This window comes from Castanea sativa, chromosome 4 (assembly GCF_040712315.1).
Source record: "Castanea sativa cultivar Marrone di Chiusa Pesio chromosome 4, ASM4071231v1".
In the NCBI taxonomy this organism is placed as follows: Eukaryota; Viridiplantae; Streptophyta; class Magnoliopsida; order Fagales; family Fagaceae; genus Castanea; species Castanea sativa.
Genome location: NC_134016.1, coordinates 3,929,926 through 3,948,285, shown reverse-complemented (window position 1 = coordinate 3,948,285; position 18,360 = coordinate 3,929,926). Strand labels below are relative to the sequence as shown.

At 33.8% G+C, this 18,360-nt stretch overlaps 1 protein-coding gene and 1 long non-coding RNA gene across 2 annotated transcripts; one reads left to right on the top strand and one right to left on the bottom strand.

The window, feature by feature from the left end:
* Positions 1-1,423: 1,423 nt before the first annotated feature.
* On the bottom strand, positions 1,424-1,842 carry LOC142632126 (uncharacterized). Its single transcript, XR_012843731.1, has 2 exons — positions 1,716-1,842; positions 1,424-1,628 (listed from the first exon to the last, which is right to left on the bottom strand). It is a non-coding gene; the product is annotated as an uncharacterized LOC142632126 (long non-coding RNA).
* On the top strand, positions 1,528-12,009 carry LOC142632125 (disease resistance protein RGA2-like). Its single transcript, XM_075806542.1, has 15 exons — positions 1,528-5,305; positions 5,891-6,008; positions 6,100-6,165; positions 6,427-6,839; positions 7,113-7,198; positions 7,665-7,786; positions 8,008-8,091; positions 8,247-8,272; positions 8,385-8,463; positions 8,646-8,802; positions 8,866-8,967; positions 10,067-10,147; positions 10,266-10,351; positions 11,183-11,470; positions 11,707-12,009. Exons 1-2 carry the CDS (start codon positions 1,647-1,649, stop codon positions 5,904-5,906), a joined length of 3,675 nt encoding a protein of 1,224 aa, XP_075662657.1. The 5' UTR covers positions 1,528-1,646; the 3' UTR covers positions 5,907-6,008; positions 6,100-6,165; positions 6,427-6,839; positions 7,113-7,198; positions 7,665-7,786; positions 8,008-8,091; positions 8,247-8,272; positions 8,385-8,463; positions 8,646-8,802; positions 8,866-8,967; positions 10,067-10,147; positions 10,266-10,351; positions 11,183-11,470; positions 11,707-12,009.
* The last annotated feature ends 6,351 nt before the right edge of the window (positions 12,010-18,360 follow it).

Genomic DNA, 18,360 nt, shown 5'->3' with positions numbered 1-18,360 from the left:
TCGCCCTTGGATCCATCTACCTCTAGGAGCCCATCCGTCGCCCTGCCTTTCCGTCCATGTTATGAGCCTAGGCCGTCTCTTTTGGCGACTACGTCGCTTATGTCTGTCCTCGTTAATTGTATCTATCTATTTAGGGATTTTATCCCTTTCATTGTGACTGTAGTATTACTCTGTATATATATATATATATATATATATATATAATTATCTTTTTTTATATATAGAAAATATGTGTTAGTCATCTTGATTAAGTACTTAGCATTTATTCACACAATTGGAAATGTAAATGAGTTGAGTTGGGTAGGTTTTAGAGTATTTTTCAACCCAACCCAACCCAACACAAGTTATGGTAGCTCTAAGAAACCAATCCAATCCAACCCATAGGGACCGGATATATTAGGTTGGGAAGGCCATCATGTTGAAGCCATTTTATCAATGCCTAATAAGAAAATATTGGCTTTCATTCAACTATTTGTGCACGTTATACATCGAATTAATAAAATTTACATAAAATTCAAATTTCATCAAAACCAAGTCTCAAACTGCCAAAATAAATTAAACTATTAAATTTAAACCAAAGCTTAAACTCCAAAATAAATCAAATTAACAAACTTAAAGTTCATGTATTTTCCAAACCGCTATATATATAGGGTGAATTGGGTCGAGTTACTTTGGTTGAAAATTGTCAACCCAAACTTGACCCAATCCAAGATTCAAAAACAAAAAGTTAGGACCCAACACAACCCATTAATCAAAAAAAAAAAAAAAAAAAAAACTAATATGAGGTGTTAGGTTGAATTGGGTTGGAAACATTGGGTAGAGTTTGTCGGATTGGTGGGTTGAATGCACACACAATATGAATCTATATTTTCCTTGGAAAATTGGCAAATTATTGTTAATGGGCAAATATAGGTTTTTAATTAACATTTGGGTCCCTAACGTTTACCTCATTTATTATATAATAATCCATAATCTTCAAATGTATTATTTTAGTCCTTCAATTTTGTTTTTGTGTCAAAAAGGCCTCTGTCACTGAGCAATATATAAAAAAATCTGAAGGGTTAAACTTGTTGTACATAAACTGTTTTACAATCATCTCCAAAACAACTGAAATTGTGATTTGAAGTTATAATTTCCAAGTCGGAAATCATGAGTCACAATTCACAAGTGTAAAACAATTTTGTAACAAAGAAAAGATGGTTAAACACACTTAACAGCATATCTCTTAATTTATCGGAGCACTGAAGGAAATATGGTTAAATAGCAAAAGCAAGTAATCTGTTGTTCCATTTTCTTTCCTTTGATAATTGATAAGCATCTCTAAAATTACGAGGCCCACATTTTCCTCCCAAAATGGACTTGGAATATGATACTTGGCGTGAGCTGGTTAAAGTGAGGAATTTGTGAAGGCATAATTAAGTAAAAAGCAAGATACTTTAGACCGAGACAAATGAGAACGAATATGTTTCTGTTCGCATCCCATTAGGCTCCATATAAACGTAAAAAACACGACATGTATGCAAGTTGATGTTTGGGTTCCCTCCTACATATACTGCTGCTGCAGTTACTCTTAAACATCACATGCAATTCTATTGTTTCCAAATACTTCCAGCATATTTGTGACTTACCTGAGTACCAAAGAAAACATGGCTGAGGCTATCGTTACTGAAGTTGCTAAGGGAATACTAGGAAATCTGATTCGACTTGTTACTGACCAGATTGGCCTTGCTTGGGGCTTCAAGGATGAGCTGACACGGCTTCGTGAGTCAGTAGAGATGATTCAAGCTGTGCTGGCTGATGCAGAGAAAAGGCAAGTGAGAGAAGAGAGCGTGAGGCTTTGGCTGCAGAGGCTTGAAAACGTTGCTTATGATGCTGATGACGTGCTAGATGAGCTTGCTTACGAGCTTCTTCGGCGAAAGGTAGAGATCCGAAACCAAATGAAGAGAAAGGTATGCTTCTTCTTTTCATTTTCAAATCCCATTGCATTCCGTTTCAAGATGGCCAACAAAGTTAAGACTATTGCTGATTCACTGAAAAGGGTTAATGATGAAGCAATTAGATTTGGACTTATTAGAGCCGAATCAATAAATGCTAATCCTGAGACTATACCAAACCGAGAGACAGATTCATTTCTTGACCATTCAGAAGTTGTAGGAAGGAAAGATATTGTTTCAGAAATAGTGAAGTTAGTGACTAGTACAACTGGTCAACAACTCTCAGTCATTCCCATAGTAGGAATGGTAGGTCTGGGAAAAACAACTTTAGCAAAACTAGTGTACAATCATGAGCTAGTAAAGAATTATTTTGATAAGAAAATATGGGTATGTGTCTCTAATGATTTTGATGATAAAAGGATTTTAAGAGGGATTCTTGAATCCCTTACTGGTAACCAAAGTCAATTAGAAATTAAGGATGCAATACTTCAAAACCTTCAAAAAGAGTTGCAAGGAAAAAGATATTTTCTCATTCTTGATGATGTTTGGAATGAAGATTTTCTGAAATGGGATGCATTAAGGGGTTGTTTGTTAGGAATTAATTCAAATTTTGGAAACAATATTATTGTAACAACCCGTAGTCACAAGGTGGCAGAAATTATGGAAACACTTCCTCGACATCAATTAGAAAAACTAGATGATGATGAATGTTGGTCCATAATCCAGAAAAGGTTGTCTACAATTCCATTAACTCCAGATTTAGAGGCTATTGGAAGAGACATTGCTAAAAAATGTAGAGGGGTTCCATTAGTAGCAAAAGTTTTGGGAGGGACAATGTCACTAAAAAAGGTTAAAAGTCAATGGTTGACAATTCAAAATAGTGAAGTTTGGAGTAGCCTACATGATAGCAATGACATGTTACCAATATTAAAATTAAGCTTTGATTATCTTTCATCACCATCTTTAAAACAATATTTTGCATATTGTTCAATTTTTCCTAAAGATTATGTTATGGACAAGGAAGAATTAATTCAATATTGGATGGCTGAAGGGTTCCTTCAACCATCTCAAGGAAGTGATTTGGTGATGGAGGATATTGGTATTATGTATTTTGATATCTTGGTAGCAAATTCCTTATTGCAAGATGCGAAAAAAGATGAATATGATAATATTGTGAGTTGTACAATGCATGATTTGGTACATGATCTTACCCTCTTAATTTCAAAATTGGAAACCTTGATTGTAAAGGGAGATTCGATGGATGATATTAGTCATGTACGCCGTTTATCTATCCAATCTGAAGGAGAAATAGTACCAAGAATTTCTTTTTCAAAAGTCAGTGTTAGGAGATTGCGCACACTTGTTTCAAATGCTGATGTGTTTGGCAGCATGTTATCAAATTTTAAATGCTTGCGTGTTCTGAAATTGTCAGGGTTTAGCATAATAGAGTTATCAGAATCAATTGGTCGGTTAATACACTTGAGGTTTCTCCACATCTCATGTCCTAACATCAAAGCATTGCCAAAGTCCATCACCAAGCTCTACAATTTGCAAACTTTAAATATTAGAGATTGCTATAGAGTCAAAGAGCTTCCAAAAGATCTAAAAAATTTGGTTAACTTGAGATCTATTTGTGTTAATTATTCTGTTAGAATGTGGAGTTTACTGAAAGATATTGGGCAGTTGAAATGTCTACAAACGTTTCCATCTTTCTTTGTGAAAGAAGATGCAGGTCATCGAATTGGAGAATTGGGGCAGTTGAATCAACTTCGTGGAGTATTGGGCATCATGGATCTAGAGAATGTGAGAGATAAAGAAGAAGCTAGAAGTGCAAATTTAGCTGAAAAGGCCAAAATAGACAACTTAGGTTTTTACTGGGATTATAGTAGAACTAGAAAAGAAGTCAATTACCATAATGAAGAAGACGTGTTGGAAGGCCTCCAGCCTCATCAAAATTTGAAATCCTTATGTATTGAAAACTTCGGTGGAAAGAAATTCCCATCATGGATGTTGAGAAGTTGTGATGCAAAGGATGCTTTGTCGCTTTTTGACAATTTGATTGAAATAAATTTTTCCGGTTGCACAGAATGTGAGGAAGTTCCCACCCTCGGACATCTACCCTGCCTTAAGTTTCTTAATATAGAGGGAATGGATAAAGTGACCTGCATAGGAGTTAAGTTTTACACCATGTACATTGATGACAGTTACAGAAATGTATTGTTCCCGGCATTAAGAAAACTCAAATTGAAGAACATGAACTGCTTAGTGGAGTGGCAGGATGTTATGGAAGTGACAGCAGCACGTGTTGTGTTTCCTTGCCTTGAGAAGTTGACCATTAAAGACTGTCCTCAACTAAGGAGTGCTCCATGTCATTTTCTGTCTCTCAATAAATTAAAGATTCGTGGAGTTTGCGGCACCATATTTGAAAAGGTTAGCAGTAAGCTTACAAAACTCACGTCCCTCGATGTTTCTTCAGTGTCAGAACTTGCTTTTCTGCCAATGCATATTTTCTGTACCTCTCTACGTTCACTTAAGATAGAAAAATGTGGGGAACTGAGTCAAATTCCGGAGGCCTTGCACAACCTCAGTTCCCTTGAGACGTTGGAGGTAAAGGGTTGTCCTAAGTTGATGTCTTTTCCAAGTATACAAGCTGCCGCATCCCTTCGACACTTGGCGATATCATGTGGCGATGAAGTTCTCCCGACTGGGTTGCAATTCTGTACGTCTGTTCAAGATTTGAGCATAAACGATTGTCCTAATCTGATATTGATTCCAAATCTACGAGAACTACAGTCTCTTACCCGGTTAGAAATTTGGCGATGTCCCAATCTGAAATCAATTGCAGATCTAGAAGAATTGCGATCTCTTAACAAATTAGCAATTTGCAAATGCCAAAAGTTGACAGGTCTACCACAGGGATTAAGGGGTTGTTTGAAGGATTTGTCGATCGGTGGGTTTTGTGAGGAGCTGGATGTGTTCCCCAGTCTCAGTTCCATTCAACACTTGCATAAATCCCTTGAAAGACTATACTTATATGGTTGGGCTAAAATCAACACTCTCCCGGATGAAATTCAGCACTTAACTGCCCTTAAACATCTGCACATAGGAGAATTTGATGAAATAAAAGCGTTGCCTGAGTGGTTGGGCAATCTTTCTTCTCTTCGAAGGTTGGATATTAGGCATTGCAAAAATTTGTTGTATCTGCCAACAACGCTAGCCATGCAAAACCTAATTATGTTATTGATTAGCGATTGCCCTAAATTAAAGGAAAGATGTACAAAGGGGAGTGGTGCAGACTGGTCGAAGGTTTCCCACATTCCACATCTCTGGATCGATGATACTGCTTTTTCGTTGTTCACCACCACTGTTGTGTAAGCATATAAATCTTCTTGAAGCCAACATTTTATGGCTTTTCATGCTTAGCAAGTCTTCTTTTGATGTAAATAGTGAAGATCAAAATCTTATTGCTTCTAATAGGAGCTATCAATATGTTTTTAATTTGTGGATTCCATTATTCTAAATATTCTTTAGGTACTGGAAATATTGTTTTCCTCTATTACAACACCTCTAGATTAACCAAGTTCTATTTCTTGGTTATATCTACTAGGCGTTCGACAAAAGGCCTCTAAAAGCAACTGGTTTTACTTGACATTTTTGCACTTATGTTAGTTTACAAGCCTATACAGGTGTTGGGATTATAGTATAGATGAACTGTAATGAACTATTTGATGATGACTCACTAAGTTCTGTATTTGTGCTTATTTACTTTTATTTATCACAATAATCATAAATATCTTAGAATGCGGTATGTTATCTAATACATAGTCATCTTCTCATACAATCAATTATATATATATATATATATATATATATATATATTCATGTTTCATAGTTTCCCCTTTTTCAATATTCTTCTAATTTTTTTTTCTTTTCATTTATTCCTTATTTTGTTTCAGAAGAAGAAAAATTTGATGGATTTCTCTCTTCCCTTATTGAACACGATATTCAAAACCTTACCATTCAAAAAGAAAAGGCCCGACATGACCCATATTCCAAATATACAAAAATTATCCGGTAAGTCCATCTAAACTTGATCTCCTCTCATCTTTTACAATAAACTTTTTTCTTTTTTAAAGGAACCTTAAAACAAATTATATGCGTGTAGGTTATTTCGTGGCTGTTAAGCAAGATGGAAAAGAACTAAAATGCATTAATGTACAAAAAATTTCAGGTACTTCTATTTCTCTATTTCCCCAAGACGTTTCTTTTTTCTTTTCCAACATAATAGAATGAAAAAGAAGATCTTTTTTTAATGGTTAAATAAAACTATGTATACTTATTTATCGCGAAAAAGTAATAATTCGTTTGCACAAGATTGATGTTAGCATTCTATTGTTAAAGAGCTTCAACCAACATTCAAGTTTTTAATAGTCTAGCTTTCAGAGTTGTGGTTCACATTCACAGTCTTAGCATTGTATTATGCAATTATCAGGGCCAGTGGGAGCATCACTTCGTAACCTGATCCATCTTGAACCCCTTCATCACGCTTGATTTCTTACCAACAACACGGATAATATCTAATTTTAAAAATCAAGATCTATAGCACAAGCATGGGCAAATTCAGGAAGATGGGTGATCTTGCTAGTGAAAATTCTGTGATATAAGATTTTGCTAACTTCTGGAGCAAATTCAGGAAGATATTCAATCCATTTCAATAGAGATGCTCTCTGGTGTTTGAAAAAGTATTAGAATTTACTACCATCTGATGCTCACTTGATGACAAAAGCCGAATATTTCCTACTGTTTGCTGACAGAGTGGTCAAATATGGACATATACCATTCCAAGAATCTTGTTATGCCTGGGTGTTAATTTGATTCTTATCTGGTTGAAGTTCATTAAAATCTGTGAGTTTCCTACCAATTTCATGTTTTCTCTTCTGATGTCTCCCTTTTAACAAAATGTAACCTTCATGAGTTCTCTATTTCATGTACTTATAAAAAAAAAAAAAAAAAGATTTTTCTATTTCATGTGCTATTTACTAAATTTTATGATATTCCAAAAACTGTCATTATAATGCAATGGAAAGGAATGACTGCATTCTTGAAGATAAGTGAATTAATAAGTCAGGCACTTTACTTTATCTTCTATTATTCCTCAAATTCATTCTTCTTTGTTAGGTTCAAATTTTGTGGCAAATTGATGGCACTTGGGACTTGAGTACCCTGCACATGTTATGATTGTCATTGATGTCGGATGCTTGAAGGTTTTATTCATTAATCTTTTTCTATGCTTTTCATTTTGATTTTTTCTTATTCATTTTCTATGTATTGGAATAAAATTATGCTCCTTGGAGATTTTCTCTTTCAGACTTTGAGACTACAGATGAACCCAATGACAGATATCTGCCAAAATTTATGGCACTGATATTAAACTGTAACAAATGTTTTATATCTACCATTGGTTTTTGTGCTGCTATTGTCTATTTCATTAGACGGTGAATCCCAAGCTTCACTATTGTAGTATAATGCCTTGTACGTTGGGACTAAAGATTGATTTCTGTTGGACAAGGCTAGATGTTTAGGGGTTTTATGCACTGCCTCAAGTCTGCCTCATCTGCTTCAACACACAGCACCATAATATTTAAAACCACAGAATTAATGGACTTTTTATTTCTTCTATATATAGTTGGGGGGGAACCTTTGTTTTCTAAATCATCTGTCTGTTAACAGTTGTAAGAAGCCGGAATATCTACCAGCATCGGATGTGGTGCAGGGCCTCATTAAATTACGGATGCCAATTATTTATCAACAGGCTCTCAATCTGCCTCGTTCCCTTCAAACAGCTGAAAATGGTTTGAGCAAAACAATGAAATTCTTTCATTTGACTTGTCTGTAAATTACCTGTCTATATCCCCAAGATAGAAGAGCAACTTGAGATTCAAATCAAAGAGAGCCTCTTTGCATTTTCTGTCTGATATCAAGTTCACACAATTTTGGGTAAATCATATTACTTCTTCTGAGTTTCTTCTTCTTCTTCTTAACCTGTGTGAAATTTCTGGTTGCTGGCCAATAGGAATTATATTGCGTCTATATCTGCAAATGTTCATAAGTTTAGTCTATGTGGTAGTGCAACCTTTGTCAACCAACAAAATATCAGGTGCGTCTAAGTTTTCCAGATTTTACATCATGGTTTATTCCATCTCTGATGTACTTAACAATGATCTTTTCTAATATACCGAATTCTATTAAGTCATGCACCTATCGAATCATTTTTCTTCTTATGGTTAGCTAACCTATAGCCCTTTGTTTCAGCAACATCTGAACTTTACAGCACTAAGGTATATATCTGGTGAAAAGCCATCTTGCATGTTGATTGATTTTCAAAATAATTTCTTCTCCATATCTTTCTAGCTTCAATTAATGTCAGTTTTATTCTTCTCTTCTTGTAAGCTTTACCTTAGCAAAAAGGCTGATTGGTTTGGATGCATGCACATGTTGGGAGAATAGTTCTTAATAGTAAGCAAATAAGGTAGGGGACACATATAACTTTTATTGGCCATTAAGTCAGTTATGAGTTGTATATTTTGAAAGTTTTATATTACTTCTATTGGCCATAGATATGATTTGAAAGTATTCAGTAAAAAAGAAGAAGATATGATTTGAAAGTTCTATACACTAAGTCACTTATGAGTTGTATGGATATAAAAACAGTTTGAATGGCCACTCTGCTGAGAGATTTTGATGACCTCCCTAATCAATTAGAAGAGAGCAAGATGCATGGCATACTTCAACAGTGTGGCAGGATGGCATATTCTTGTTTCAATTGGCTTGTTACAATTACAAGGAACTTGCCACTTTAAAAGATTTGGTAAGGTCTGTTTCTTGTGAATGAGTTGGTTGTGGAAGATGCAAACCAAAATTGTCTACACAGGTTCCACTTAGTCTCGGTTTTTGGCACATCAACAAATATAGCGAATTCAACCATGTCCTGCTATGAAAGAACTGAAATGTACTAGTGTGTAAACAAGTTCAGGTACTTCAATTTCTCTCCCAAGGCATTTCTTGTTTCTTTTACAACATAATAGAATGAAAGGGAAATTCTTTGTCAATAGTTAAATAAAAATACGTATGCTTATTTATCACAGAAAAGTAATAATTTCCTTGCACAAGATTGATGTTAGCATTCTATTGTTGAAGAGCTTCAACCAACATTCAATTTTTTAATAGTCTAGCTTTAGAGGTGTAGTTCACATTCAGTCTTAGCATTGTAATAAGAAATTATCAGGTCCAATAGGAATTACTTTGTACCCTTATCCATCCTAAACCCCTTCATCATGCTTCTAATCTCCCGTTGTTCCTCTGTAGCTAAGTGGTATAGTGGTTAGCTGTGAACTGAATGGTCTTAGGCTTGAATCCTTCTTGGCGAGATTTGATTCATTCTGAATTCGTTAATTTAGAATGAAAGGGTTCTCTTTAACTATTCACAGTAGATAGCCTGTTCCCTGTCTTTGTTTCTGTTGCATTCTATACCAATGACACATAATATCTAATCTTCAAAATCAAGATTAAGAACAACTGCGGTGGGCAAAAATTTTGTGAAAGAAAAAGAAATATAAAGAAAATGTGTTTCTTTTTGTAAATAATATGTTATGTTGAAAAATAGACATTTATATATCAACAATAGTGAGAAAATACTCTGCATGTCCAAATTCAAACAGGGATAACAACTGCAACATATTTCTAACTATGCCTTCTCTAAGCAGCAACAATAGGATGGTTCCCTACTTCTTCCCACATATATATATATATATAGACCTCTTCTTTCTTCCTTTACCCTTTTAACCAATTCCATGATTTCTAAAATATAAAAGGTGAGCTTGAAGGTCTTGGTTTCATTGCATATTTTGATACCATTTTTTTTTTTTTCTATTTTGGAAAAAGTCACAATTCACCTCTGTTTTTTTATACCATTGGTTTCATTGCATCTAATTCATGTTTATTTTCTGACATAGTTTTTTGTTTAGTTGATGTCATTGCATCCTTAGTACCCCAATTGCATTGATTGTCTAACTACATTAATATTATTGTCGAGTTTTCTTTATATTTCTTCCTGAAAATATTTTTGGTTGTAGGTCATCTGGAACCAAGTCGTATACATATCCAGAAATGTTGATGAGTATGCTATACTTGGTATCACTGCAGACAATCATCAAGTAAGGCCCAGGTTTTTCCAACACTGACACCGTAGTTTTCTATCTAGTATCTGTTAGCATTTTTTTTTCAACACTATCTAAATATTTAGCGTTGAATCTTTTCTTTCCTGATATATAGGATTCCTGATGATTCTTCTTTTTTTCAAATCGCATATTGTCATGGTTTCTCAAATCCTCTTCGGCAGTAAGCCAGTAACTTCAAAGGTACACATCTATGATTAGCCTTCTTAAAGTAGATTCAATCCCTCTCAAACTGCCTATTCAAATTTTACAAATAATTAATATCATAAACTATAAAATAAAATGGAGAGAAACTTGAAATTTGGGTAAAATTAAAATAGAGTTATTGCATTTCCTTTCTAAGTTCAAGTTATGGATTTTGGTGAGCCATTTTACTACTTCTGTGTTTTTTTCTTTTGTCTTCTGATATCCCCCCAAAAGTTTCTGGCTTGTTAATCAGAATAATATTGGATCTGAAATGTTAATAGAAATAATCAACTTGGCCTACAGTGAGTTGTTAAGGCAATGAACATGTCTCTGTAAGCTGGCTTTTATTTGCAATTATTCAATTAGTACCATTTGGTTTAGAAAATGAATTGTATTACTCAGATATATGACTTAAAACATCTATCAGTGAAGTCGGCCATGACTAAATTAAGTTATTGTGCTTTTTTATCCAATTTCAATTGTAGTTCCTTCACTAAAAGCCTTGCTGTCATTGATAAGTTGAAACAAGATATAGTATGCAGTTTTCTTGGAAAAAGATAAAACATACAAGTATGAATGCTAAACCTAAATTCTTACATATACTATATTTGAAGTCTACCGAAAAAAAAAAAAAAAAAGTAGTGATAGTTGCTAATTAAGGCTACACAATTTCATGCCTAGTCAATATTTTGAGCTTTAAGCTTTGCTATTACTAACTGCATTACTTTATTTTGTAACCCAAAACACCCACTAACATATTTAATTATATTGTTGAAAGATTTGCCAGAACCCCATGGTTACACTTATGTTGAATATTTGTTTATACAGGTCTTGAAGTTGACAGAATTGATAGAATCTCAAGTATATATACTTCACTTGCTGATGAGAGTAGTTGATTGAGTTGGATACTGTTTAGTGCCATTCTGTTCTTCAATTCATTGGGCTGGTATCTTGGAAAAAATCAGAAGCTAATGGCAATTACATCTGAATGTGAAGTGTAATGGTCAGTAGAGAAATCATTGCTGCTTGTATATAAGACTCCAATCTGGAAAATAGGTGACCTCATCAGCTGCAACAATAGAATGTGTTCTCTAAGACCTGACTTGGATGCTAAAGGTACACCTTCTGTCATTGTTAAAGTCTCTTCATTGTCATAGTTACTTGCAAAAGAATAAATAGTGTTTTTTAATGTCTTCTCCTTTTTCATTTGGTTTAACCATTGACATTTTTTAATACAAAGAAATGTTTTTGTGTTTTCGTGTACCTTGTGCCTTTTTTTTCTTAAAAAAAAAAATGGTGTGCTGTTATTGTTGTGAAGCAGAAGCTTTAATTAATACCAATTTGTTTTGCAGCCTCATGAATGCAATGGCATGTAATAGGCCCAACATTTCTCAAGCTGTCAAATATGGTTGGTCACTATATGCAAGAACTAGGAAAAGGTCATTGGCAACTTTTACGTATATGCTGCTTCGGCCAAAGAGAGGGTTGCAATGCTACGTGACAATTAGAGAGTAGAAAGATGTTATATGTCAAGCCCTAAGCTTTGTATTTGTGAGATGGTTTTTAGGGTGTATTTGGGGTTTGTGTTTTGTGAGTTTTATTGCCTCTTTTGTAATCTCCATATTTGATTAGTGAAATCCTTGGTGTTTCTCTTATTATACCTATTTTTCTTCCAGTTTTTTTTTTCTTCCCCCCCTTTTTTTGGAAATCTTTCTAAAACCCATAATAATTTTCACAATTAATCTTGGGAGTGCTATCAGAAGGTCCTTTCCCACGATGGTTATTGGTGAAATAATTTGCTACATTTATAGAAATTATCACCATGTCATCGCCATTCTCACTATCAAGTATTTCTCTTAAGGTCTTAAGTGGGTCATTGTTCAGCATTCCCTTTATATCCAAGAGCTTCCTTACGAGCAATAGTTCTTCAGCATTTTTTGTAGTCCTTATGCCACCATATGTAGGCATTGAAATATATTTTGCACCTGCGGCCAAAGCAAGGGAGATATGGCAGGCTTCAATGACCCATATTGCCCTAGAAGGAGATTGCTTTTTTATTTTTATTTTTTCTATATGCAAACCAATTCTGCAGAATGCATTTTACATATCAATTGTGACCTAATCACCTTCTGGATCCCATCATTCAGTTGTTAATGTGTGGATTGTCAATTGGTCAAGGCTTGAACCAAGTAGGATCACAAAAGGAGGCAATAAAATCATATGCACTAGAGGTAATGTTATTATATCACCATCTGGCCGAGACCATTGTGGCTGGACCTAATTAGCAAGGGGAGTCCATCTCTACTGATCTAGGTAAAAATTTATACTTGCATGATTGGTAACAGTTTGGAACTAGCCAAACCTGTATGGCCTGTTTGGATGTTTAAAAAAGGAAGGGGAGTAGAGTAGAGGGAAGGGGAGTAATTCAATTACCTTATTTGAGAGTTTTTTAAAGGAGGGAGAGGGATTTGGAGGGGTTTCAACTATCTCTAACCCTCTCATTTTTAATTCCCCCAAATTGGAGAGATCTGGAGGGAGAGTAAAGCACATAAAATTATTGATCAAGTAAATTACATAATTTACCCTTATTATATTTATAAAATTACAATGTTGTCCCGTTAAAAAAAAAAAATCTGTAACACTCTTTCTCTCAAGCTCTGTCAGCTCTTTATTGAGAAAAAGGAGATAAAGGCTAATTACTAAAAAGGAGATAAAGCCTTTACTCAATAATCTGTAACGCTCTTTATCTCCTTTTTTTTATTATACTAAAAAAAATATTAAAAATAATAATAATAATAAATGAAAGAAATACTCAAAATTCAATATTTTATTGATTTTTTTCAGTAAAAAAAAAAAAAACCAAACACTTTTTTCTTATTTTAATTATTATCAATTTAGGCTGGCTTTTTTTTAGTATAATAAAAAAGGAGAAAAAATATTTAATCATAGACCAATGTTGATTATTTAATTCACATCAGAAAAAAAAAATTATCAAAAAAAATATTGCATTCTATAGTCATAATTATTTAATCTAACAAATTAATCATAGACCAATATTGCAAGTCCATTTTCAAATAGGGGTAAATTTGTCTATTTAAAAATATTTAATCATTTCCTCTTCTCTCTATCCTAATTTTTAAAACATCCAAACAATGAGAAGGGCTAATTACTCCCTTCCTCTTTAGTAATTATAAAAACATCCAAACAAGGTGGAGGGTAATCATTCTCCTCTGCTCTCCTCTCACTACTCTCCTCCTCTCTACTCCCCTCTACTCTCCTTCCTCTCTAAATTTCCAAACAGGCCAGTAAAGTATAGGCATCTTTTCATGAAAGATAGAATTGCTCACATTGTCTCTCAAATCTTGAACAATATTGTTCACTCTTTGATGTTCCAAATCTTTGAGAGAATTGTTCGACCAAAGCTGGGTTTTAATTTAGTGGAATTGGGGATGGAGCAGGACTGAACTTATATTATATTATATTACTTTGTTGATTGAATATGAGTCTATGAAAAATGTACATGAACGTATACCTGCAGCGATATTGGCCCTCTAGAAAAACAAAATTCCATAAGGATCCACCGAGATAAGAAAGATGAAAAGACTATAACTAACTTAAACTTGTGCAAGTAATTGACGTCTTCTATATCTATAAATTGTTGCTATTTTTTTTTTTTTTTTTAAGATATAGTTGTTGCTGTTAGTTTTTAACAATCATAATTCTTCTATACTGTCCAAATGCTTTCATCTTATTTTCACTTATCAAAGCAACATAGGAAAGATCAAAGATGGATGAGACCTGACTTTATCAAAATTAGTGAGTTCCCCCCCAAATCTCATCTTCTTTTCATCTGACATCACCCTTACAACAAGTTCTATCCTTTGGGATTTATATATGTCATCTACTATTTACTAAGTTTGTTGATATTATGGAATGTAAAATTTGCTAAAGTGGTGGGGCAAGGACTTTTTTTATTTGCCTAAAGTGAATGCCATGTGTCAGTTCAACAAATTGCAATGCTTATTCATTCATAATTGCCTCAAGTTAAATGATAGAAGTGCCGAGAGTATTGAAATTCTGGTCCATTGACAAGGAATTGATTAAACAGGAAGTTTTATTACTACAACAATGTGTGATGAGTTAGCTCAAGAGTCAAGCCTAATCCTCTTCTCTTTTCTGATATTCTACTTTAAATTAACCAATTGTGTTCATAATTTCCCTAATTTCTTCCTTTCTTTGTTTAGTTTCCCCAGATCTTTATTTTAGTCTATTTCTTATTTATTATTTTAATATATTGTCTTGATGTGCAGGCACTAGTGACAACATATTTATTGTATTCAGTTGGAAGAACAATTGATTAGTCTTATGGAGTTCAATATAAGTTCATCAAAGTTGGTAAGTTTTTCTCACATCTTTTCCCTTCTTATTTATGAAGTATTAATTCAATCCAACAAATATACTATTCATGCAAAAGATCCCCTCTTCTCTGTCACCTTTTCTACAACATTTACCAACTTGTTACTAAGCAAAAGAAAAAGAATAAATTTCAAATTAAAATATTTTTATGAAATTATTTTGGCTTGATTAGTGTTGGTTGTGTTCTATTAGTTAACTGGGGCAAGAAGTCATGAAATGAAATCTAATATTGCTCATACTCAACAACTGATACCACAATTATAATAATGCAATACAATTTGATTTTGAAGGTAACTAACTTGGCAAATCATTACCAACCTCATATTTTTCCTGTTTTTTTAAAAAAAAAAAAAAATCTAAAATTGTTGATATGCTTCCTATCTCCTCTTCTTGTTGCTGCTTTAAGATCCGCTCATCAAGATCTTGTTCAGTGAAGCTTCCAGGATTCTTAAGAACTTCAAATCGCTGTTTGACCTGGTCAACAGATGCCCGTTCTACCTGCATGCATAGACATACCCAACGCTCTTTGATGTTTCTTTCCATTGATATGATCCGAGTAATTTGCAGAATCCTTCACTACACACACACACACGCAAACTGAACAGTAATATCCAGGTGCCACTACTGGAGTAGCAACAAGCTGAGTTTTTCCCAACCGAGATTCAAGGTCCACTTTATAATTCCTATCTTTCAAAGGCTTCCTATGCACTGGAGGACCTTCTGATTTAGAACGTGACTCTTCCTCCCGTCTTTCACGCTCTCGAGCTCGCTCCCGTTTTTCCTTTCTACTTTTGGATTGACCAATTGTTTTTTGAAACTGAAACATTCATTCATTCAATTAAGCAAAGTAAGAGAATCCCGGAACGTACAAAGCTTCCACAGCTGGTGGAGGTGTGTCCTCCATCCAGTACATTTCATCTATATGATATTCCTAGCATGGCTGGCGAGCAAGGGCATGTGCCACTTTATTTCCACTTCTCTTAACACATTTGACAGAAACCCATTGTAGCCCACGGACAAGACACTGAACATCTTCAACCACTGTTTCCAAGCAAAGAGAAATTAGGAGTTGGGGAAGAAATTGCCCTTGTAACATTGACATTATCTCCTCAACTACTAGCCCAGAGAACCCAGCAAGCATCCACAGCAAATTAGGGAAGCCACTAAATTTTTGGCATCCCCATTCAAAGTAAAAATGGCCCAACATTGCCCATATTCCAATTATACAAAAATAATGTGGTAATTCCATCTTAACCAGATCTCCTCCTCTTCTTTTCTATAGCTTATTTCATTGTTGTAATGCAATAGGGGAAAGAACTGAAATGTGTTCATGTGCAAACAAGTCAAGGTACTTCAATTTCTCTTTTTCCAATGAATTTTATTTTTTACTTTCCAACATAAAAGAATGCAAGGGAATTTTTTTTCTCAATAGTTAAATAAAACTCTATATGGTTATGTAATATGTATGGTGGAAAAGTAGTAATTCACTCGCATAAGATTGATATTATCATTCTATTGTTGAAGAGCTTCAGACAGCATTCAAGTTTTTAATGGTTTAGCTCTAGAGTTATAGTTCACACTCACAGTCTTAGCATTGTATTATGCAATTATCAGATCCAATGGGAGCATTACTTTGTACCCTAATCCATCTGAAACGCCTTCACCGTGCTTGATATCTTACCAACAACACGCATATCTTATCTTCAAAATCAAGATTTATAACATCTTCCACGTGCAAACTTTTTACGAAAGAAACAGAAAGGTAAAGAAATAGGGCTGATCATGTTTGTGAATAATATTTCATATTGACATTGATACATAAACAATGGTGAGAAAGTGCTCTACATGACCAAAATCAAACTGGGATAACAAATACAACATATTTCTAGCGATTCCTTTTCTTTTCTTTTTTTTTTTTTTTTTTTTTTTTTTTTTTTTTTTTTTTTTTTTTTTTTTTTTTTTTAGTTTTCATTTTAACAAATTCCATGATTTCTATTGTTAAAAGGTGAGTTTGTTGGTGTTGGTTTCATTGTGTCTGGTTCATGTTCATTTTATGATAAAATAAGACTTTGGTACAAATGTACAATACCTTCGGTGCAATACATTAAGTACCCTAATTAAATTAAAACACTTGGTTGCATTGACCAATAAGATGCAAATATTATTATTTTTCCACGAACAATTAAATTCAAAACAACCAAGTGTCTGAATTAATTACCATATCTAAGTTTTATCCTATCTAGTTTATATATTTTGTTGATGTCATTGTGTCCTTTGTACTCTAATTACTTCGATTATCTAACTGCATTAAATTTTATTCTCTTTAGTTTTATCTTTATCTCTTTCTTAAAGATTTTTTGTTGTTGGTCACCAGGAACCGTACCATGTCATGTGTTTGCAAGTATTGATGAGCATACAATACTTTAACCAAGAAAAAAAAAAAAAAAGATGAGCATACAATACTTGGCAACGCTACAGGCAATCATCAAGTAAGGCCAAGGTTTTTTTCCAGTGCTAATGCCATAGTTGCTTCCATCTCCTAATAGTTAGCCGTGAATCTTTTCTTTCATGATATAGGATTCTTGAAAATTCTTCTGCTTTTCAATCTCATATTTTAATTGTTTCTTAACTCTTCCTCGGTGGCTTCGAAGGTACACATCTACGATCAGCCTTTTTAAATTAGCTTCAATTTCTCTCAACTTGCATTTTCAAATTTTAGAAATACTCAGTGACATAAAACTATGAAATTACAAGAAGAGATACTTGAAATAAATCAGATTAGAGTTTATTGCATTTTTTTTAAATGATCAAGTTACAGACTTTAGTAAGCCATTTTACTATATCTATTTTTTCTTTCTTGTCTTCAGTTTGTTTGTATCCCCTCAAAAGCTTCTGGATCTCAAATGGGAATAATATTGGAATGGTCCATCTCCTATGTATGCTAAACAAGAGATCTTTTCTGCTAAACAGAATTCCTAACAGTTCATCCGCCTATCAAATCGTATGCTGTTATCATGGCTTCACCTAGAGCCCTTTGCTCTAGTGACTTCAACGGTTTATTGTTTAATTGCTAGGGTGATTAGCCATCTTACACTTGATTTATTGTCAAATTTTTTCACAGATAATCACTTCAATTAATGGATTTTCACATGTTGTTCGTTACAGTCTTTTCTTGTCAGTCTTGTTGTCTATAGTCTATGATAAGAGGTCAATCAATTTGGGTGCTCCAGTTCATACAAAAGATTAATGGATGCTAGTCTTCGTTGGAGATAAGGCAATGAACAAGTGCTTCTGTAAACTGAATTTTATTTGCAATAATTCAATTAGTACCAATTGGTTTTGAAATTAATTGCATTACTCAGAAATATGACTTAAAACTTCCATCAATGAGGTTAGCCATGACTAATTTCAGTTGTAGCTCCTACGCTAAAAATCCTCATTGTCAGTAACAATTTGAAACAAGATACAGTATGCAGTTTCAAATTGTTAATATGAATGCTAAATATGAAATACAGTATGAATGCTAAATATGAAATGCATACAGAAATTAATCTTGCAGTCTACCCAAAAAAGAAGCAGTGATAGTTGAT

Bases quoted from the DNA above. Each gene is read 5' to 3' on its own strand.
- LOC142632125 (XM_075806542.1), top strand. From the start codon at position 1,647: ATGGCTGAGGCTATCGTTACTGAAGTTGCTAAGGGAATACTAGGAAAT.